General features: G+C 40.4%; 1 protein-coding gene across 1 annotated transcript; it reads left to right on the top strand.

The window, feature by feature from the left end:
• The first annotated feature begins 7,909 nt into the window (after positions 1–7,909).
• On the top strand, positions 7,910–24,788 carry RSPH1 (radial spoke head component 1). The gene is given in 10 exon segments (XM_042456058.1): positions 7,910–7,925; positions 7,928–7,961; positions 9,250–9,364; positions 9,717–9,822; positions 14,296–14,386; positions 15,158–15,293; positions 16,047–16,112; positions 21,151–21,334; positions 23,210–23,350; positions 24,308–24,788. Coding segments are annotated over 10 exon segments (948 nt in total). The 3' UTR covers positions 24,367–24,788.
• Positions 24,789–24,999: the final 211 nt, after the last annotated feature.

Here is a 24,999-nt window from a genome sequence, read left to right as displayed (position 1 = left end):
AATGAAGGACTTCCTCTGAAGAAATATCAACCAGATTAATTCTAATAATAATAAAATTAATTATACTCACCTCCCATCAAGGACCTGCTCTGAAGAAATAGCAATCAGATTAATTGTAATATTAATTATACTCACCTCCAATGAAGGACGTACTCTGAAGAAATAGCGATCACAATAATAATAATAATAATTACACTCACCTCCAAAGTACGATCTGTTCTGAAGAAATAGATATCAGATTAACAACAACAACAACAACAATTATACTCGCCTTCAATGAAGGACCTGTTCTGAAGAAATAACTATCAGATGAATAATAATAATAATAATAATAATAATAATTATTATTATTATTATACTCACCTCCAATGAAGGACCTGCTCTGAAGAAATAGCATTCTAATAATAATAACAATAACCCTATGAAGAACCTTGTTGTTAAGAAAAAGCAAACTACTTCCATACTAATAATACTTATAATTACATGTCAGACCACCTTGGCCACTACTGTACGTATTCTGCATTGCCCATTAGACTCTTTAATCTTTAAACATGAAACCACTGAGGAAGGTCATCCAAGGGCTGGTGATTTTGTGCCCTCAATATGCTGATGACACACAACTCTTCCTCTCCGTTCCATCTGACCCTCCAAGGAACCTCTTTTGCACTAACCGTGGTGACCTTTGATTCAGGGCGCATGTGAAATTTAAATAATGGCTCTTAACTTAAATTTCATTAAAACTGTGTTTTTAACATGTTTCTAAGTGTTTTAGCCACTTTGATCATGTTTTTAATAACGACGATGCTTCAATTCCCTTTTTAAATTTTGTAATATTAATGTTCTATATGGTTCTTTTGAAAACTCCTGGATCGCTTTTTGGTGAGAAAGGCAGGTATATTTAGAAGGACCTCAAAACCTTCCTATTCACAGGCATTCCCGATTAAATATCCTTGGCCTCCCTCCTCTTCCGTGGCCATGAGGTTGGCAAGGGCTTTTAATGTTTTTTAGATTGATGTACAGTGGTTACCCCGGGATACGAAAGCACCGCCTTACGAAATTCCCGGTATACGAAAAAATCCATAGGAAAAAACTGTTCCGGGTTTACGTTTTTTTTTTTTTCGGCTTACGAAAATTTTTTTTGGTGCTTTTCGGCGCTTTTTCGAACGAAATACGGGCTTTTAGCGCTATCCGCCTATGGTTTTCGGTTGCGAAATCTTTGTGTTACAATGGCTCCGCTAAACGGATTAATTTCGTAACCCGGGTGTACCACTGTATTTGTTTTTAACCTTTTACTTTGTTTGCACTTGTTGTCAGCTGTAAGCCGTCCCACCCCCCCCCTGATCGTCCGGAAGGGCGGGATATAAAATAAATTTTTATTTTTTTTTTTTATTATTTATTATTAGTGATATAAGTGCAATACATAATAAATAGAATGGAATAACCTCTTTTCCCTTCCAGGGGCTAGAGATGTATTCTGCCATAGGAGCCTCTTCCACACAGCTTCATGATCTGAGAATACTAAGGACTTCGGATTCACATAGCCATGGTACGGCTTGCTGTTCTGTATATAAATTTCAGTGTGCTAGAAGTTGAATCATCTATTGACCACGATAATAAAAGATACATATTTAAACAAACATATGGTTGCGTCTATACAACTGGAAGCTGCACCTTGCACTACTTTTCCATTGTGAGAAGGTAAATGCTTTTTCAGAACAGATGCAGCTTGCCTTTCCAGCAACAGACAGGATTATGACTAGGGAAACTGTCGGGGGGGGGGGGGGGTGAATTAATGCTGTTGCGAAGATCCTTTTTTGCATACAGACTTTCATAGCACCCCAAGTTAAATCCTCTATTTCCCAAAAACTGAGTTTGAGTTTACGCAGAGGCCCCTTTGTATCAGCTGGAGTTTGGTTTCAAGGTCCAGATCTGTGGATGCTCAAGTCCTGTTATGTGCAGTGGGGGGTAATTAATAATATAATAAATATAATAATAATAATAATTTGTTTTATTTATATACCGCTATTCCAAAGATCATGGAGTGAACATCAGTAAGCTAATTAGCAGTAAGCTTAATTTGCCCCAACGTCTGGGGTACTCATTTTAGCGACCTCGGAAAGATGCAAGCCTGGTCGAGCTTCGGCCCTTGTTGCTGTCTTGAACTCGCCAACCTTTGGTTGAGTGACTGGCTGCAGTACAAGGCATTTAACCACTGCGCCACCAGGGCTCCACAATTGTCTCCCTTGTAATAAAAAAGAAAAATCCAGGTTTGCTTTTGGATTTTTGTTTTTAAAAAAATTTTTCAAGCAGAGTGGTTAAAAGCATGGATACAAAATGCTGTGGATATGAAATGTCCCTGGAGTAGACATCAATTTCTGCTTTTTCCTCTAGTGTTACTCTTTGTGAATTCCGCAAACAGAAACATTCGTTTGTTGCAGATAGAAATCTTATGTACTGAAGCTGACAAAGGTTTATGCCACAACAAATCTTGAAAGCAAAACCGGCATTCTGTTTGTTGTTTATTAAATAATAAATGTTTCCTTCTTGATTAATAGACATTCGCTGTCAGTGCTGACCTCTGAAAGAAAGGGGCCTGTAACCAGTTTCCCAAACAGATGGAGAGATGCACTGTGAACTGACATGCTTTGACCGAATTCAGAACAGCCCAGATGCAAAGGCCATGTAAAACTGTAATGCCATTTTCTAGAGGAGCGACATTATTTATTTCCTTGGTGTGAATAGATGTTCGTTGTTGTGTGCCTTAAGTCATTTCTGACTTATGGCAACCCTAAAAACTTGTCCACAGGGTTTTCATGGCAAGATTTTGATCAGAGAGGCTTGTCTTTGCCTTCCACTGAGGCTGAGTGGGTTTCCATGGCTGGGTGAGAAGTGTCAAAGTCAATGCTCAACTCTACCGATGCTGCTTAAAATCCCCACCAACCCAACACACCACACACACACACACACACACACCAACACACCCACACACCACTATTACATCTGGAAGCACATCATGTATAATCATACAAGCCTTACTGCATTGTAAGCAAAGAGATAAAATTAATGAAAGCATTTAATATTTTTTCCAAAATGAATTTGGAAACCCACAACAACAACAACCCTGTGAGTTCCCATATTGCTAGCCATGCCAGTCCATGGTCCAGCCTAATTGTTTTTGCATTATTTCTGGATATTGCTCCTATCAGTTTTCTATACCCTAATCTCCTTTCTCTTAAGTTTCTCGGATCAGGCTGTTCCTTTTTGTTTCTTAAGAGCTAACCCTGGCAGTGACCAGAGTTATGATCATGACTTAAAAGGTTTGATAGAATTTCACTCCTATTCCCTCAGCAGATGACATGTATAGTGCAGCTTGTCTTTTCCATTAATAGAGAACTCACAGAGCATATCCTCAGAACTCACCTCCACACCTTCGTCTTCTTCCAGATTCTATTCGCCTGACTCCCTATGTCACCATGGATTTTCAGTAACACATTTCACTTTCAACCAAATCAACCTTCCCTATGGAAGTATATGCCAACATTTATATCGGTCACTTAATCTCCACATACTCATGATATATTTACATCTACCATTACAATAAACTGTAAGATGCATCTGCTGCACTATATAGAAACAATCATTTGCACACCGCTTTAACTGAATGGCTCAGTTGCTGTGGGGAATTCTGGGGATGTAGCTTGTCTGGCACCAGAGAGGCTAAATATCTCACAAACTAGAACCCCAGAATTCCATAGCATTGAGCCATGGCAGTTAAAGTGGTGTCAAGATGGTTATTCCTGTATGCGGATTGTGAGCATGAACACAAAGACTTTTAATCAATTACGTAAACAACACACCAACAAAAAATGGTACAGCATCTATCTAGGGAAAAAAATTCCTTCATCACAAGCAAAATGAGTTGCCCAAGCTTTTCCTGAATACAGTCTTGCCAGACAGTCGCCCTCTGCCATCCATGGATTCCTTATCTATGGTTCAACCTCCCAGGCTGTTGAAAACAGGATTAGATGGTGATGAGATAGATAGTATAGATAGATAGATAGATAGATAAATAAATAGATTGATTCAAAAAGGAAACCTTGATTTTGCTATCTTATATAAGGACACCATGTATTTATGGAATTGAGCATCCACAGATTTTGGTATTCAGAGAGTCCTGGAACCAAACCCCATTTGAAACCAAAGGCCCTCTTTATCATGAATATTAATACTGGTATTAAAAATGTACAACTGATTGTGTTTTAAGGACTACAGTTCTGGAGACTAGGCTTGAATCTCTGCTTAGCCATGTAAACCCGGTGCTGGTGGCCCTGGTAAATACACATCTCTCATACTCAGAGAAGGAAAGCAAAGCCAACCCTCTCTGAACAAGTCATGGCAAGAATTCCATGGCAGGCTTGCCTTAGAGTCACCATAATCAGAAATGACTTTTAAGATGTAGAACAACAAATAATAACAGTGCAATGGAAATAATTGCTGTATTAATAATTCAGCTTTCTAAGTCTGTGATGTACTGATATATACTTAAGTGTGTCCTATCAAGGTTTTGGATATTATTTGCAATTTGCTAATATTTATCAGGTTGTTGTTTTATTTTTTATATTATTATTATGGAAATCTTGTATGAAGCAGGGTCTTCTGGTGGCTGAGCATTTTTTCCTGGCAATACCCCGCACACATTATAAGTGTAAGGTTGGGGTCTAAGGAGATACTTTGTTCTGAGGATTTGATTACTGAATACACTGAGGATGTTAAAGCAAAAAATAAAGTTCAAAGTCCTTAATTTACCCCAAACATGTAAATCCTCTGTGGTTCACAAAGAAAGCCTGCTTATTTAGAAAGCCATGGGGCTGTCACATTTTAAAAGGAGTCTAACACGAATCTGTTGTCCAACTGCAATGGTAGAGTGCTGCATGTATACAAGGCAAGTCAACAGATGACAGGCAAATCACATATACAATCCTTCCCACCGATGGAGAAACACCAGTAGGAAAAGCGGCCTTCTGAATCAGTATCAGTAGATTTTAAAAGAAAAAAGAACTTACCCCAGTTCTGTCCACTGTTATCTGTAATGCAACACACAAAATAATACATTCTGGGTTGAACCTTATAAAAGCTTCTGTTTCTGTGGTAATCATACATAGTTGGCCCCCATAGATTAAATAATCCAGGTTTCGAAAATACCGTCCCGTCACCCCCCAACAAACCAAAAAGCAAATCTTGACTTTGCCATTTTCTATAGGACACCATTTTTACTAGGCCATTGCATTTACTGGACTTGAGCATCCATGGTTATGGATCCATATCTATGGGGATCTTGAAACCAAACCCCAGCTGATTCCAGGGCCCACGTATTAGGTCTGAAATACAGTATTTGGTCTGAAAAATGGCAGCACAGTGATTTCCAAAATTCCCAGGAATCTACAGGAAGCAGCCTGGCAGTTAAAGCAAAATCCAGTCATAAATGACCGTATGTAGTGTGAAATGGTCCCCTGTGCTCTTCACCCAAAAGAAAAGAAGGGGGAAAAGTTTATTACAGCAGCCATTGTGGCACAGGAGGATCATCTGGAACTGTACTTGCTAACCTGCCATCCTCACATGTGGGTTTATTCAAAATGATAATAGTGGGTTTATTCAAAACTGGTGCAAGATTCACTGCGCAACACTGAGCAGCAAATGCAACCAAAGGGTGCATTCAGTTTCACATCACTTAACTGCCATTGCTGAATCCTATGGGTATTCTGGAAGTTTAGTTGTTGTTGTGCGCCTGAGCTTTGTGCAGAGAAGGCTAAATTCTCAAAACTACACAAGCACACCACACACCCCTGGAATATTTAATAATTGATTAAAATGTTGAACTTCTCATTTATGGCAAGGCTCCTGAAATAATAACATGCACAAAAGGCCGTTTTCAGTATCATTTCCTCTCCATCTTGGAGAAGTACTGATTGCCAAAATTAATATAATATCAACACAACAATAATAATTCTTAGATTACGGGCACCTGATTACTTAGAATATTATTTCAGGCCCTATAATATCCAGTGTAAATATCCTGACTGGTATTCATTTGCTACTATTACTAATAATAATATTAAAATATTCCAAGACTTCAATAATAATAATAACAACAACAACATTCCTAGACTGCTAAACAGCCTAGATTTTAAAATGATTTATTACCTGCATAGATATTCCCGCTGCTATAAATCATAGTAGATAATAATAATAAATATTCCAGACTGTTTGTCAGTCTTTATATATATATGTTGTGTGTGTGTGAGACTGCACGCTTCATATATATTACCCAAATAATAATAAAATAATAATAATAATAATAAAAATTATTCCTGAGGCTGGGCAGCTTTGGATTTTTTTTTTAATTTCATTTTAACTTGAGATATCCCTTGCTGCTACTACTCACTACTACTAGTAATAATAAAATAAATATTCCTAGTTCGCTGGGCATATTCTTGTATATATATTATCCGAAAATAATAATAATAATAATAATAATAATAATAATAATAATATAATAATATATTCCTAGACTGCTGGGCAACTTAGATTTTTTAAGCTTCACTTTATACCTGCATGATATTTCTTGCCTGCTAATAATAATAAATAATAATAATTTCCTAGTGCTGTGGGCAATCCTCTCTTCTCTCTCTCTCTCTCTCTTATCTTATATATAATTAATATTCTTGTGTGTGTGTAATATATATAAGATATTAATTTACCCTAAAATAATAAAATAACAATAATAACAAATACATAATAATGAATATTTCCTAGGCTGTTGGGCAGTCTGTCTATCTATCTTCTCTCCTTGTTTGTATGTATATTATATATATATATATTACCTTAAATAATCATAAAATAATAATTCTAATTAATTATTTGGACTGGCAGCTTAGTTTTTTAGTTTCCTTTATACCTGCATAGCTTCCTTGACTGCTAATATAATAAATATAATAAAGATTCCAAGGCTCTCTCTCTCGCTCTCTCTCTATATATATATATATATATTTATATTATTCTTGTGTATATATATATATACCCTAAATATAATAATAATAATATAATATAATAATATAATATTTCCTAGGCTGCTGGGCGTCTCCTCTCTCTCCTCTCGTCTTTCTCTCTCTTCTCTATATATTTGAATTTTATTATTAATTTCCCTAAAATACTAAACTATAATAATAATAAATATTCCTATGCTGCTGGGCAGTCTCTCTCTCTCTCTCTTCTCTCTCTTATATATTTATATCTCTCATATATTATTTATATAATGCTTATATATATATTCCTTCTTATATTATATATTCCTAGGCTGCTGGGCGTCTCTCTCTCTCTCTCTCTCTCTCTCTCTCTATATATTTTTTTATGATACTTATTATTTTATATCCTATTCTCTTAATAATTTCCTGGCTGCTGGGCAGTCTCTCTCTCTCTCTCTGTGTGTGTGTGTGTGTGTGTGTGTGTGTTCATTCTTGTTAATTGCCTAAAATAATGTCACATGTAATACTGTTGCTGGGTACTTCTGAATAGATACCGCCTAGCCGTTAAGGCAGCCTAGCACCGAAGGCTCCTTGCCAGAGAGAGAAGAGGGAGCCCCCTGCCCTGAGCATCCCCAGCGCAGGCCCTTTGATAAGGACCTGGACTACATCTCCCAGAAGCCTCTGCCATGTCGGCCAATAACCTGGGCTCCTGGGGGCTGGAGTCCAGAGTTCCCTCAAGCAGGGCTCATTTCGGGGACCACTGCCGAGGCGGGAGGGACCAATGGCGAAGCGAGGGTTTTCAAGCGCGATTGCATAGCGACCGCCCGAGATAACAATGTCAGCAGGAGATGACGCCGTTTCCATGGCGACGGCAGGCCTATGGAGCCATGTCGGACCTGGGCTCCGAGAGATCGAGGAGGAGGCCGAGAACGACTTGGGGTCGGTGCGGGGGAGGCAGGAGGGAGCTGGGCCGCTTTAAGGCAGAGGGACTCAGGAGGGTCCAGGCACACTGCAGAAATGATCCGGTTTGAGACCGCTTTCACCTACCTTGGCTCGGTGTTGGGGGATTCTGGGAAGTGTAGTTCTCTATCAGAGAGCTCTCAGGGCCACGATAGACTACAGTTCCAGGATTCCCTGACTGATCCAGGGCAGTGAAGCGGTCTCAAACTGGGTTGTTTCTGCAGTGTGTTTTGGACCCATGTTATTCCTAATGCTATTGAAAACAGACAAAAGTGGGCAGGAAAGACTTAGTGAGAAGAAGCTTCTTTCTCAGAGGCTTTGTTAATTGAGGTATAATAGCAATAACAATAATAATAATTTATATTTCCCATCTCTCCCTGGGGATCGAGGTGGGATTACAGAGTCAAAAAGGTCACAACAGTAAATGCCTGTATACACATTGATTTCACTTGACCAGTGAACACTAGCGTCCAAGGTAATGCTTTGCACACAGAAGTCCATTGGGTTTAATCGTTGGCATCTCCATTTATGACTGGCACAATCTCTCCTTGAACACTAGGAAAATGCTCAGCCTCATTCATGCTCACGTCGGTAGTGATACTACTCAATGAGATCCAGAAAGACAATTGTGGCACCAGAGGAACTGACACTTTAATCCTAGCACAGTCATAGTTAATGGAGGCAGGCAGTATTGGACTAGATGGGCCAATAGTCTGATTTCTTATACAGTGGCTACATTCCCTGGTTTGTTCTTAGCAATCGCTGATCACATAATCACTTTTGTGATTATTCATTCATTCGTTTTTAACTATTATTATTATTATTATTATTATTATTATTATTATTAACCTTTATTTATGAAGCACTGTAAATTTAGACAGCGCTGTACAAACAATCTTTTTAGTTAGACGGTTCCCTGCCCTCAGGCTTACAATCTAAAAAGTCAAGACACAGAAGGAGAAGGAGAAGGGAGTGGTGGAGGGAAAGGGTAAGAGGTCCAGCAGTTCCTCTCAACCTCCGAGGCCTGGAACTAGGCAGATGGACTGGAGGGAGGGCTTGGCTTCATAATGGATGGTTAATCTTCTTCCAGGGAAATACATACTCTCAAGCAGGATAATGCATATACAGTACATAGCAATACAGGAAATGGTTTGATAAACAGGCATCAAAAGAACATCAAGTAGTAAGTGACAATTATGCAATGCCTGAGAAGACTTCTCTGAACAGGATGGTTCAGAATCATAACTGCAATTCTTCATTTTAAGTAGGAATATGAAGGCGAACGCAATGAAGCTGGCGAACGGCATGGACACGGAAAGGCCCGGCTACCGAATGGCGATACGTACGAAGGACAGTATGCGAACGGAAGGAGAAACGGAAGTGTAAGAGTAGTGGCTGTCAACCTCTTCTTTGTAGCTAAAATAATACCACCTTAACTACCCGTATATAATCAACTATAAGTCGACCTCACGTATACTGTATGTATTCATGTACATATAAGTCTAGGCCTTTTGGAGTCCAAAGGTTTGTAGAAGTTTTTAAAAAATGGGGGATGGGAATAAAATGTCAAAGACTAGTGTGCATGTGAAGGGAAACAGCAGTAAGTATAACTGGTTGGTCAAAGGAGCCTGTGGATTGAAAAGACAAGAGTAGAATAAAGTGGGGTGGCTGGAAAGCCAAACAGGAGCTGTCCAGCTAGAAAACTGATATATTTTACAATGTGTATTTTTTCAGGGAGTATACAGATTTAAAAATGGTGCACGTTACCTGGGAGAATACATTGATAATAAAAAACATGGCCAGGGCACCTTTATTTACCCAGATGGATCAAAATATGAAGGTAAATTGTATTTTGTTGTTGTTGTTCAGATGTAATTGTGGATGATTTTATGTCTGCAGATGGATCTAAATATGAAAATAAACTGCATTTTTTCTTCACATTTAATTGCAAGCATTTTGACGTCTAGTGAAACACATGCGTGTCTGTGTGAGTAAGTGAATGAATGAATGAATGAATGAAAGGATAAAATGATATTTAGATACAAGATATTAGACTGCAAAGAATATATATATATGTACAAAGGAAAATGTTATGTATTGTATTGTATTGTATATTGCAAGAATATTAAATAAAAGTTTAAAAAGAAAAAGAAAGGATAAAATGAATAAAACAACAAATGCAATGGTGAGGAACAATGAAATGAGTAGCAGACATTGATTCAACAAGGCAAAAGATGACTATGGCTATAGAATACCTGCCTAATTACCTGTATTTGAAAATAAGCCTAATTGAATTCAGTGCATCTTACCTCTGATCAGAGATGTATAGGATTGCCTTGTATAGCTTTGCTTTCCCTCATGACTTGTCTCATCAGAAATTTCGGAGAAGAAATGATTAAAGATTTTATTATAGTACTGGCATTGACAAATCAGTTCAGGTTTGTACCTGTATACTTAACATGCATATGAAAGCAGATTTCTGTATGTGTGCCTAATTCAGTATGTAAAGGTTTAGCACTTTCAGACTAAATGAAAAATGAAGCTGGTAGCATGAGCTTTTGTATGCTTGTGCCTACTTTCTCAGATGCATGTTTACAGTAGCCTCAAGTCTACAAAAGCTCATGCTACCAGCATCTTTCTTTCAGTGAGGCCCAAAACAGATGGGCCTAACAGAGCGGTGGGAAACTACACTAGTGCCGTTCGTGCAGGGACTATGGCAACTACATGTGCCTGGTCCTAATCTGGGCCACTGCCGCAGTTCTGAACCAGGCCGCTGGAAGGAGTGTTCTTTGCAAATGATGTGGCCTCAGTGCAGCTGCAGGCTGCATTCAGGATGTGCATCATGTAAACGGCATGTCCCCAACGCTGCCTGAAGCTGCGTAATTTTGCCCATGTGTTTTAGGTCTTAGTCTCCAAGATGTTACAGATCCCTTTGCATACTGACTTTCCAGACTTGCAGGGAAATGTCTTTGTGTCCAATTCAGTGGTTCCCACACTTGGGTCCTCTCGATCCTATGAACTACAACTCCCAGAATTTGTGCTGGTTGAACCTTTTTGGAACTGAGGCCCAACAACATCTGGAGATTCAAGTTGGGAACCACTGATCTAGTTAAATATGAAACAGTATTTTCTTTTCTCAAGCTAGCTGCTAAAAATTCCCCCAGCATATTAGAGAAGCAGAACAAGGAAGGAAAAAAAAATCCAGCACCAAGGTTCCTGCTCTATAACAACAGATCTGTGTTATCACGATGAGTTTTCTGAAAGGGCAACACTTATATAGGGGCTATGCAGACCGCCTAAGGCAGGGGTCGGCAACCTGCGGCCCGCAGGCCGGATGCGGCCCGCCAAGGCCTTCTTACCGGCCCCTGCGCAGTCCTGCCGCCGATTGCTGCCGATTTCCCCTGTTTTCTCGCCGCTCAGGATGGCAAAGGTCACTCGAGATTTCGGCTGCCATTTTGAAAAACAAAATGGCGGCGCCCATGTAGGAGGCCTGGTGCAGCCCCTGTAGCACTCCAACAGGGCTCCAGGGGCTGCAGCAGGCTCCACCTCGCCCTCCGCCCTCCTCCTCCCTAAGAGCAGGGAAAGGAGGAGGAGGAAGAAGGAAGGAGTACAGAGTGAGGGAGCCAGGGAGCCAGAGCAGCAGCTGCAGCCACAGCAAAGCCAGAGGTTGGTTCATTGGGGGAGGGGGTTAGCTGGGTGTTCTTTCTGCAAAATCCCCTCTGAGCACCTTGTGGCTTTTCTGGGTTGAAACTGCATGCTTGCTGCAGTTTATTTTCAATTGCATTTTACTAATTTCTTTGCTTGTACCATTATTATTATTATTATTATTATTATTACTACTACTACTTGCCCTGGGTGTTCTTTCTGCAAAATCCCCTCTGAGCACCTTTTGGCTTTTCAGAGTTGAAACTGTGTTCATGCTTGCTGCAGTTTATTTTCAATTGCATTTTACTAATTTCTTTGCTTGTACCATTATTATTATTATTATTATTATTATTATTATTATTATTATTATTACTACTACTACTTGCCCTGGGTGTTCTTTCTGCAAAATCCCCTCTGAGCACCTTGTGGCTTTTCTGGGTTGAAACTGTGCATGCTTGCTGCAGTTTATTTTCAATTGCATTTTAGTAATTTCTTTGCTTGTACCATTATTATTATTATTATTATTATTATTATTACTACTACTACTACTACTTGCCCTGGGTGTTCTTTCTGCAAAATGCCCTCTCAATGAGAAAGAGGGGGAGGAGGTGGAAATGTGAGTCATTTCAGGTCTGCCTTGGGTTTTTTCCATTATTTTTTAAAAATATATAACACTTATTTTTGTTGTTTTATTTCATTATTTTTATTATTGCTTTTTATTTCATTTAATTATTTTTATTATTTATGAAGGTGAGACAGTGTGACTTTCCAAAGTGCTGTAACAAAGGTCTGCTGTAACAATGATAGTGGTGGTGGTGATGATGATGATGATGCTTCGGTGGAAGCTCCACCCCCAGTTTGTGGCTCCTTCCCTGGAGGGTGGAAGCTCCACCCTGGCATGTGGCTCCGCCCCCAGAAGGTGGAAGATCCACCCCCGGCATGTGGCTCCACCCCTGGAGGGTGGAAGCTCCACCCCCGGCTTCAGCCCCCCAGTTGTCTGAGGGACAGCAACCTGGCCCCCGACTCAAAAAGGTTGCCTACCCCTGGCCTAAGGGGTGACCTGCAGCGCCTCCATTTTTGCCAGATTGGGACCATGGCAATCTCACACCACAGCCCCAATCTGGTCTTTTCAGGGCGCAAAAAGGAGCAGCAAAAAGCAGCCCCTTTTTGAGCCCTGGAAAGGGTGCGATAGCCATGGCACTATGGCTTTAAGGGGCTCCTTTAGCGTTGCGTCGTGTGGATGCAGTGTCAGAGGAGCACTGTGACACCACACGCCATGTAGAGTGGTGCATGGCATCATGCTGCCCTGGGGGTGGAGTCAATGCTTGTGTCATGTGGACGCCATGCCCCAACTCTGCCCCCAAATCAGAGTTTGCATGGTCCCATAATCCCAGATACTGCAGCAACATGAAGTTGGATTATGATTCAGGAGATCTGTCTGAAGACACTTTATAGTCATGGTTTGTTGTTGCTGTGTGCCTTCAAGTTATTTCTGACTTATGGTACCCTAAAGTAACCTATAATGGGGTTTACTTGTGAAGATTTGTTCAGAAGGAGGTTTGCCTCTGGTCTGCAGAGTCTTACTCCAATGTTCAAACCACAACACCACACTGGCTATAGTTGTCACTATCACTTTATTCTTCACCACTAAGTTTCTTCTCTGACAGCACCCTGGGACTTTTCATCCCACCGCTACCACCAATTTGTCATGATGACCACCCAAACTGCCCTATCTTTTATTCCAGAACCAGCTCTCCTATAATACCTAGTAGCATGTTTACGTATTTCAGCCACAGACAAGCTTGTAATTTAATAACAATAAAACTTTGTTTGACAGAATGGTTTTAAACAAGGTTTCACTTATTATGTTATTAGGTTATATGCACTTGTTATTGTTTCAGTTTGTTACACTTAGTTACACTTGGTTACTTCTCTCTCTCTCTTTGTAGAGAACACATAGGACTCTCACACCGTCCTCCTTTACTGTTATCTTTCTGACCTTATTTCTCTACTAGCTCTCAGGCTAACCCTATCTCTCAGGATATCAAAATAGCAACTCCCTCACTTGGAGCACTATATTAGAACCAAGTCTCTCACTTCTGGACTTTCACACAATCAGACTCTAACTGTCTGAAACCAAAACTATCTAACTCGCTCTGTCACCAACTGACCTAGTTTTCATCTCTAGCCTTCAATTTGATTAGCTGTTGCCAGGTCTTTCCCAACTAGCTGTTGCTACACTGGCCCAACTGTGTCTGCTCTCCACAATAGTCATGGGCTCAAAGAAGTAAACAGTTTTTTAAAATCCTTATTGGATATCCTATATAACTTGGAGGGGAGGATCACAATTCACAGACCTGCAATGGAAGATTACTTTCAGTAGATGAAAGTATTTACAACTACTCTGATGTATTTTCCAATGTTCAGCACATCACTGCCAGCAGTAGTACAAAAACAAAAAGCCTTGTAGAGATGTAAGTTAAGATAGTATTTGTTTTGTGGTACCTTTTGGCCACATTCTTATTCTAGGAAATGCTTATTTATACAGTCGTCTACTTTCCAGTTTTATTCCTTTATATTCACTCTTATTCATACAAGATTCTTTTAGTTCAGTTTGCTCTTGATTGTTCTATCATGAGCAGTAAAATCTGGATTATGTTTATTGCAGGAGACTGGGTAGAGGACCAAAGACACGGCAATGGAGTTTACTACTACGTGAATGGAGACACATACACTGGAGAGTGGTTCAATCATTTCAGGTTCAAATGATGATTCCTATGAAGTCTGCAAATAGTTTCTTTTGCTGTAATAGTTGATATTTGATCATCATTATAGTCCCTGTTCTAAGTACATCTAGTGACTGTTTTGTTTTCCACTATGTTTTCATATTTCATTGGTGTTATTATTTTATGCTCACATATATTTTTATTATATTGTGAGCACCCTCTAAGAGGTTAATGAGTTCTAATGGATTCTTTAGGGCTCTGGAGAATTTTCCTATGGAATGGTTGACACTTCGGATATAGCCCTCATGTCCTCTAGAATGGAACAGTGACTTTGACATATAACACAATTGTACCCAAGCCTCCTCCCTCACTGAGTAAAGGCTGGTTTATTGGTTCACACCTGAGCAGAGGACAATGAAGCAGTCAGGTAGTAAAGTGAAAGTAGTTAAACTCAGGAGAAGTGCAGCTCAACACAAATGGATAAATTTGAATTGTGAAGCTAACAGTAAAGTACTATACGTGTTTACTTGGAAGTAAGACCTGTGGCATTCAGAATGGTTACTGCCAGGTAAATATATGCAGAATTATAGCCTTAATTTAAACCAGTGGGCAAAATCCCAAAGTTACCAGTTTTCAGGTAGTGTAGTTGGTTGCAATGTAGACAATAAATTTTGAAAATAAACTTAAAGTTATTGTTTAAATTGCCTTGGTTTCAGTAGTTCCAACCTCAGGGGGAAAGTTTTGGTGCTTAGAATCAGAGGTCTCCATCTGTTTTATGTGAAAGTACTTTTCGTCTCTTCATAGGCATGGACAGGGAACATATCTCTATGCACTAACTGGCTCTAAATACGTCGGCACTTGGGCAAATGGACAGCAAGAAGGATCTGCTGAACTTATTCACCTTAACCATAGATACCAGGGGAAGTTTGTGAATAGAAATGTACGTATGTTAGAAATGGTATCCAACTGAGAACATCTTTCATTCTATATGTGCTTCACTGAGCATACAGAGTCCAGTAGTCACTTCAACATAATTTATAGACATACTCTCCACCTCTCCCTTAAGTGATAGTGTGTGTATGCATAGGGCACTTTCCTCAACACTTTCCCACACAGAAGCAATTTGGGCGTTAGTGCATTGAGCACGAAGGTGTAAAGAAGGCTCTCCATTCAGGTAAACACTGGCCTGGTTATATACTAGGGTTGCATGGGGGTGGAGTGACCGCACGCCCCACAACCCTAGCACGTGGTGGCGGTGTAATCATCCACATGCAGGCCGGCATGATGACATCATGAACATACCGCATCCAAATGGTGCGGCGCATGCATGACATCTCCATGCTGCCCCAGGAGCTTCTTTTGGGCACACACATCATTCTGACAGCAACCAAACGGATGTGGGGGAAATGTCAGGGTGAAAGGGGCCAGGCGGCCCCTTTCTCCCCTGGCTCTGGCTCTTGGGGTGTCCAGGGGCATGAAGCCCCAAGGACACCCCTTTTCGGTGCCACGGGGAAGCAGATTTCTACTCATTTAATTTTGTGCTCTTTTTTGGGAGGGGGAGCTTATAGATCTACCTTTTTTCCTATGTAGAATCCAGAAAAATATGGATGAGAAATACCAAAGTATGAAGTACATTGTTTTAGGATTTGATGCTCTCAGAATGATGCTCATTTTTGTTCCTCTTCTCAAATAGCCAATGGGTCCTGGGAAGTATATATTTGATATTGGATGTGAACAACATGGTGAATACATTCATGAGGTAATTATTATAGCTTAAATAATACTAATGGCTGGAAAGTGTTTTATCTATTATCTTCACCTTATTTATCCTTATCCTGTAAGACTGAAAGAGTGAATATTTAAAGTAAACCTATAAAGCAAGATTGAAACAGCAAATTTTTAAAGAAAATTTCTTTATACAGTCAAGAAATTGATAATACTAATTCCTAGTAGTAATACTAATTATGGCGCAGGTACAGACTGCCAAAAAGCGATGTACCAGCGCCGGTATTAGGGTTAGGGAGCGTGCAGCATGTACACTCTTCCTAACCCTAATACATGCTGGCGGCAGCATTATGGCGGTGCCCTGTGTATACAGGCACCGCCATTATGACATTACAGCTGCGCCGTGTCCAAACGGCCCGATGTGGGTGTGATGTGTTCGTACCGGCCCAGGCTGGTTGTGGCAGCCTAACAGCGGCGCTAGAAGGAGCTCCGAAAGAGAGTTCCTTTTGGAGGGCTCCTCATTCCCTCAGCCACCAAACGGCTGCGGGAACGGCACCAGGGAGAAAGGGGCCGAGCGGTCCCTTTCTGCTCTGGCTGAGGCTCCTCGGGTTTCCAGGAGCATGAAGCCCCAAAGACACCCCTTTTCCAGGCCACAGGAAAGCAGCATTTTGCCGCTTCCCCGTGGCCTGGAGAAGCGCGGGTTGGAGCCGCAAGGGCTGACGGTGAGGCTGCCCTGCCTCCGACCCGGCAAAAAAGGGGTGGGTGCAGGCCCACCCCAAAGGGGCGGTCTGTACCTCGCCTCAGTTTCTGTCATTTGGTCTGTGCTCACCAGGTAAGAGATAAATAAGTATCCAATATCTGACCTTGAATCCCTACATAGATTAGGAGCTGCACACAGTATCCCACATCCTCTTCCAGTTTTACCTTATACACATAACATCCTAGTGGTTACATTAAATGTATACAAAGATATAGGTAGTACATAAGTGCTCAAAACAAAAAGGCATCAACACTTATATAGTGTAATTGGTAAGACAGGGGACTCTCGGGAGCATGCCTGCCATTTTGTTTCACCTCTCTCTTTGAACTATGTATTCAAGCCTTTTTGCTTCTTTCCTACCTTCAGAGGTCACTTCTCCCTTCTCCCAAAAGTTATTTAATCCTTTGTTTCCCTTTGTCTGGGATGGGGGTGACCATGAGGCTCCTGCCTCATGATGCACACTAGTCAGCTTCCACACATAAGAGCCAACCTTCTATTGAAGTTTGGATAATCTTATCTCCTTTACTATCACAAGCTAGATTTCTTGGGAAATAATTGTAAGTTTTTCTTTCTTTTTTTTAATCTTACAAGAGCGTCTTGTGTATTTTCTCCTATTTCTATCACAAACTCATATTGCACTGACTTTGCTGCACTCTGCTTGGTATAGATACCAAATAATCCTATAATAAGCTCCCCTGATAATAAAACAACAGGGGTGGTCTTTTTCAAAGTGCAATGTCTTTCAGTCCGGTGCACTGAACAGAGTGCCACCTTATTCTCTTTTTGGAGAAAGGCTCAGGTTTGTCTTTACAGGAAAGGTAATGCTCTGCATGCTAAAAAACAACAGCCACACAACAAACTGAGAACACACAGCTTTTGTATTCTGAACTTAGAAGTTCCTGGTCAAAAGCAAGGGGATCTTGTAGCATTTTTGAGACTGAGACCCAAAGCACCCGGGCCAAAAGAAGTGGCTTCTGGCCATGATGGAGGTGTGCCATTTATACGATGCACATCTCCAACATGGCTGGAAGCTGAGCCAAGGCCAGGCTCCAGTTCTTTAGACCTGAGCAAAAAGGAGACAGGATAATCCGGCTCCTGGTGGTGTGGCTTGGGTCCAGTGGCAGTGTCCTCCTTTTGGAGTGGGCTGTGCAGTTGCCGTGGACTCGATCTGCCTGTGCCCGGAGCAGCCTGGGGCCATGCTTTCCTGGTTGTCTGCTTCACCCCTGAGAGAACGAAATGGATAGTATAAGCTTTCATAGGCTCAGTCTACCTGTTCTCAGATGCATGGAGTGAAATGCCTAGGAACAAACATTTATATCATAGAGCAGCAGAAATGTAAAACTTTGGTTATGGTGATGAGGTGACAGATTGAGACCTTGCAATAAACCCTGATGCCAACTCTGCCCAAAGATCTACTTGTGAAATGTTATCACAGTACCTAATCACATCATTCACAATATTAGAGGTACTTTCACTTGCTCATCCTCTAATGTGATATATGCCACCCTCTGTCAACAATGTTCATCTCTCTACATTGGGCAAAGCAGTCCTTGAACAAAACAACAACAACAGCAAGACAAAAAACAAACCCCTACAAAGAATTATTGGAAAGAGAAATGGCAGAATAGAATAGATCCACAAAGACCAGACCATCAACAGTGGGCTGAACACACACATTGTTCTCCTGGCAAACTTCACATCTTATAACAGTAATTAATAATCCAGCCTCATGAGGGCTCTCTTGGCCAGTTTCTCACACATCTTTCTGATTCCAGCCTGAATCACAATACATTCCAATAACTCCCACCACCATCTACCATCATGCATGTGGTTATCTACTCACCTTGGTTTTAGGCACCATCTTTTCCCCCATCTTTGTCCCCCAATGACCTCCAATGACTCAACTGAACTTGTCTCATCACCATACCCACAACTTTTGCATTTACACACAATCTGCTCATACATAAATATAAATGTCTGCCCCTAGGCATTTCACTCTATGCATCTGATGAAGCACACTTAGGGCCTAGATAGACAGGCAGACTTAGGGCCTGAACTAGGGTTGTATGGGGGCTGAGCGTTTACATGCTCAGAAACCTTGCCACATGCCCCGGGTGCCATCTTGGCATGTGCCCATACAGACAGTGCATGCCATGATGACATCGCTCATGCACAGCACCTGAATGGCACTGCGCATTAGGGACATCATAAGGGCACGCCTCAGCTCTTATAACGCCCCTGTAGTGCTGGGAAAAGAAGCTTATACTGGGGGCTTCTTTTTCCAGCAGGTTGGGTGCATGGCGTGTGGCTGCTGTGTCGCCAACCAGCCCGTTCAGGGGCGGCATAGAGTTTGTACAACCCCTTAGTCTATGAAAGTTTGTGCTACCAATTTCTTTCTCTCAGTCTCAAAAGTGCTACAAGATCCTTTTGCATACTGATCCAGACTAACAAGACTGTGTCTTTTAGTATAGATTAGAAAAAGATTCATACTTGGGGAATTATTCACCTTAAACATTTCAAAGTCTAATCTATACCCAGAATTAAAAACAGTCTGAGATCCTGATTCCATCCAGGGAAAGTAATAATTTCTCGTGGGATCACTTTTGACACGAATCTGTGAGTTGAAAATGGTAAAATAAGACCAGGATGCTAACATTTAATAACAAAGCTTCTCAGAACATCTTTCATACATCTTTTACACAGTTCTGCTGCAAGTCAACTGCTGGTTGGGGGCTCAATTGACAATAGTGTCCCAGTTCTGAGAATTTAGGAAGTTACTTTGAAAAAGAATGAATACAATGACATAGTAAAGCCATCAGTATTTGATAAGAGTAGGAGAATGCTCTGGGATCCAGAATCCAATGGCTTTAGCATGTCATTATATTGATTCTTCTTCAAAGTAACAGCAGTGTACTTCATTTTTTGTGGCCATGTTCTGCAAGAGTTTATTCCTGACGTTTCGCCAGCAATGTGGGAGTAGTGTACTTCATTTGTTTCCATTCATTTCAATAGAAATGTAGAACAGAGGTTCACAGTGGATTCATCCTAACATCAGTTGTAGCTCAGGACTGACCTGGAGTAAATGGTTATCTAAGCTAGCTCTTCATTTATTGCAAAGCTTCAGCATCCAAGATGAGAACCTTCTTCTTGATGTTTGTCTTGTGATGTTTGAATTCTTACCATGCAAATGTGCTGAAATTGTTCAATTCAATTAAATATCCTGCCTCCTGCCCTATCTATGTACAGTACTGCAAAAGAGGTAGCAAAGAATTCTTTTTTTGCTCAGAGCTATAAGCAACAATCATCCATTGATCAGAATATTCTTTTATGAAGTAGCTGTACTCTTTGGGGACTCATGTATCACAAGCTTCCATTTCTTCCAGGGATGCAATTTCCATTTTTAACAAATGCATTTTTTCCCAACAAATTCTTGTTTTAAAGTTCTTTTTCAAAACTTTTGTATAGTGGAATTAGAGTTCACTTTGGTTGCTTTTCATTACATTCTTAGCTTACACAAACCAAAAGCAAGAGAAGTAGTAGCAAAGACCTGCCTTCTGTTCAGAACTATGAGAAGCAACCTGTCATTGAAACCTTTATCTACACAGAACCTAGTACTACACAGGTGCCCTCTGGCTTTGAAATGGAGTGGTTTTGCATGGTTTGCTTGCATGTGACATATGCTCAAAATGAATTTGGGAGAAATAACAGTTACTTTGGAGTATTTCTTAATATTATCTAACTCTCCTTTAGAAGAAGGTTGCTCTTTGGTTGAAGAATGTGATATACACATTAAGAGTCTGGGAGCAGCCACTTAAAAAGCCCTGTCTCAGATTTCTGCCAAACTCATCAGATGTTGTAGGACAGAGGAAATGGACTCTATAAGATTTTAGCACCCAAGCAAGCTTTGTGAGGGAAGGCAGCCTTTCAAGAAGCCAGGCCCCAAGCAGTTTAGGGCTTTCCCTCTTCTAACAAGTACTGTGAACTGTGGCTAGAAATGGACTAGCAGCCCATGTATCTACTGTAACATAGTAGTCACTTGCTTACTCTTACTAGTGCTAGTCAGCATCCTGGGTGCAGCATTCTGAACCACTTTGAGTTTCCAAATAGTCCAAAAAGGCAGCCTCATATTGTGCATATTGCAGTAATTCAAACAAGGTGTAACTAGGTTTAGAATGGTTTAGGATTGGGAAAGAACTTGAGTTATGGGGTATGCTTATACATGTAAATTTCACTGAAACAGAAAGCAATGATCACAAATAGGCTTGCTCATTTCCTTTTTTCAATCCCTGTCATCATGGGTATATCTCATTAGGAAAAGCCAGAAGAAGAAGAGGAAGAGGAAACTTTGGTACCAGCGGTTCCCAAGTGGAAAGCAACCAAGATTACTGAGCTAACACTCTGGGCACCTGAAGAACCACCTCCTCCACAAGTAGCTCCTGCAGCAACTGATGAGATACCGGCAGTGGTGGAACCAACATCTGAGGAACCATCCGCAGGTTTGATTTATTGTTGTTGTTGTTGTTGTTGTTGTGGGAGCAGACTATCAAGCACAGAGGTAATGCTATTTATATTCATTTCAGCAGGCCTCATAAATTAAATGGACCAAAGTTTTGTAATGTGTTAGCATAGTAAGAATACACTTTTAAAATGTTACACTAGATAGACAAAGGCTATAAGCACATGATGTGATGCACTTAGTTACAACTTTCTATATATATGGGAGAGTGCCAGGAAATGCTAGCACCTTATTTGGCTTCAAAAGAGGAAATTCCTTCACTTTACAAAAAAGGAGAATGAACTGAAAGGACAGTGATGGTTGGAGGATACTCAAAACCACATTAATAGAAACTTAGCTAGAATGCATATGAAGGAAGGATATTCAGAGACCAAGAAGTCCTCAGCAGAGATAATGATCAGCATTAGAAGAAAAAGATCTTCTTTTAGAAAATGGAAGTTTTGCCCAAAGGAAACAAACCTATGAGTAATCATAGTGTTTTAAAGAGATATATAAGAATAGGAAAGGAAGCTGATGGTGTCAAAGTTGGGGACAGCATTTTACTCACTGAACTGTTAACTGAAAGATACTTCTTGAATGTTTGCAGGCCAGTGATACTTTTTTTAATTGTTTTACATTTGTAAAACTTACATTAAAAAACTACAGAATTCTAAATGATTTTGGCTCGAACAATAATACTAACATAAATTATTGACATGGTATATCATCAGATTACACACTTATGAAATTTAAACTTCCCGTAGATTCTCATTAATAATAATAATAATAATAATAATAACAACATTTATTTATATTTCCTGCCTCTCCCTGCGGATTGAGGCACAATTACATCTGATAAAATCCAACAATACAATTAGACAATGCCATACTACATAAAATAATCAATTAAAACACACCGAAATGCAATACAATCATTATCGTAGGCAAATTGTTGTCTGTTTCTGTACTGTTGAATCAGGTGTAGAAAATTCTATAAGATCCACTATCAAAGATCAGGTGGATAGGTCCGCCGGAAGAGATCCGGCTTAAGTGCCATCTTAAAGGCTTCTAAGGTGGTGACGAGATGGATCTCTTCCGGTAAGTTGTTCTAGAGTGTGGGGGCCGCGGCTGTGAACGCTTTATGGGAATTTGTAATTAGTCTGGTCTTTGTATATTCCAATAAATTCTTCCTGGATGTTCAGAGAGTGCGGGGCGGATTGTGTAGGGAGAGGCGTTCCCTCAAGTAACTCGGGCCCAAGCCATTAGATGGAAACGATAAAAGTTTGACCATTGAATCTCTCTAGGTCATTTAACTTATACTAGCTACTTTCCACAAAAAAGACAAAAAGTTAATAGAGGCCCGGGACAGACCGCTGAGAAATGGCACCTTTCCGATGCCCGTTTTTGCTCCGCAGGGACGGCGCAGCCCCCAAATGGTGCACCGTTACTGCGGAACAAAAATAACTCGGTATTTCTGGGTTCTTTCTGTGGTGATGTTGCAAGTGCACCATTGGCGCACTCATGATGTAAGCACCGTGCGGCGGCGTGTGGATGCCGCATGGCGCTTACGTCACAATGGCAGTGCCATTGTAACAGCACCAGTATGTACTAGGGTTAGGGACCATGCAGTTGCTGCGTGGTCCCTAACCCTAGTATCGGCCCTAATACGCCGCTTATTGGCGGTATGTACTGGGCCAAAGTTAACTATTTATAAAATTAGTATGTGATTTCTTGTTGATTTCTTTGTATTATATATTTTCCATCTTGATACCTTCTTTAGCTCTTTCATTCAGTGAATCATTTATTTCAAATAAACTAATAAATCAGCTAAAGAGGCCAGTAATACTTTCACTCTTCCTATTTCCCCCTCTTTCAGCTACTGGTGAAACTCCTGTTGAAGCTTTGACAGAAAGTACTGAGGCAGCTGCAGAGTCAACAGAACCCACTGAAGTGACAATTTCACCTAAAGATACTGAAGAGGAGGAAGAGGCAGCTAAAGAAGAGAAAGTGGATCCAGGTGAGGGAGGGGAGATAGGTAGTGTGCAATGAGTTATTAAGTTTCGTCGTTGAACACAATTAAATATTACATATTTTTTTAAAAGATCTTGAACTCTGATTTTAAGAGCCTTATTAAACAAGCAAACAAAAAGGCACATGCTCCCCCCCCTTCACATGGTTTTCAGTCCCTTCAGTTAATAAAAGCTTGGGAGAGTGTTGTGAAAGAGTAATTTTTGCCAAATGGATTATGTCAGCTTGGCAAATGGGACATTTTTACGACCCTCGCCCACAGTTTTACAACCGGAAGAGAACAAAAAAGTGATGTCATGCGGAGGGAGGGAAAAAAACCTGCTTTTTTGTTTGCCTGTTGGATTTGTTTAATAATGCTATAAGGCTCTAAATGATCTGCAAGCAACCAATAGTAGTTTGTAATAATAGATATGACTTACATGTGAAGCCCAAATCCACAGTACAGCTGCCCTTACCTGCAAATAACAGATTGAGCTAGAATGTTTCCCTTCAGTGTTGTAGTCCTAATGTAACTGGCACTTGGAGCAAAGTGATCTTTTTTGGCAGAAAGAATAATCTAAAAATACAAAAATGCCTGGAATCCAACCTTCTACTGACAGATAGGATTGTCCACTTTCAAATCCACAGACTTTGAACTACTTTGCACCATAGCATATGATTGGGAAAAAATGCTGACAGACTGTTCCTCAATACACCATTGCCCATGGAGGCTGTGTTTTCACAACTGTTGTAATGTGTGGGGCTAGAGCAGAGTGGAAAATTTCCAGGTCTCAGTTTCTGTTTTCTGGAAGAGCATTGGAATAGTAAGGCAATGGGAATGTTCTCATTCTTTCTGCAGTCTTCTTGTTTCAGGGGAAACCTTGGCCTCATTGCTTCAGAGGCAATAACTGAAAGACTTTTTTAAAAGTTTCAAAATAAATACATTTTATTTATTTTTACTCCACAGGGACAGTTGTTGCAGAAGAAAAGGAGGAAGAAACAAAGGAAGCTGAGCCTCAGGAGTAAAGGAAAGAAAGGTCAATGATTACATACAAAGCCACAAGGGCCAATCTAGCCAATGTTATGCACTTGTTACTTCTGTTAATTTTACATGAGGATTTCAGCACATGCTTAATTCTTTCCCTGAAATCCATGGGATGTAAAAGTGCTTCATTTTCATAGGGTCACGTCCATACTATGAAAGATATGTTTTGAAACATAGTTTTCATAGGGTCATGTCCATACTTTCTTCTTTCCTCATGCATATTATTGGCTCCATTTTTTCATATTGCAAGAGACAGCCTCAGCCTCATTGTCAGAGGCAAGAGGTGAAAGTTCTCCCTGCTCCATCCTCATTCACTCTTTCCCCTTCTTGTCCTCCTCCCACCATATGTGTCTTCCTTTAAAATTTAAATGTTTGTCAAGCTATTTTTAATAAAGTTTTTTTGTGTGTGACTACAAGTCTGTCTGTATCTTGAAAATTAGTGATTTTCAAGACCCCACCCCACTCCCATTTGTTTGTGGAATATGTTAGTCTTCAGAAAGTCCATCAGAAAAACTGAATTTCACACTTTTATCTGAGTTTTGAGGTCTTAGATTTTTTAAAAACAAATATGAATGATTCACAAGAAATAGCATCAGTGTTCAGCCAAACTGAGT

Source organism: Sceloporus undulatus, chromosome 3 (assembly GCF_019175285.1).
Source record: "Sceloporus undulatus isolate JIND9_A2432 ecotype Alabama chromosome 3, SceUnd_v1.1, whole genome shotgun sequence".
Lineage (NCBI taxonomy): Eukaryota > Metazoa > Chordata > Lepidosauria > Squamata > Phrynosomatidae > Sceloporus > Sceloporus undulatus.
Note: the sequence above shows the minus strand (reverse complement) of the source record. Positions and strands in the feature narration are given on the sequence as shown.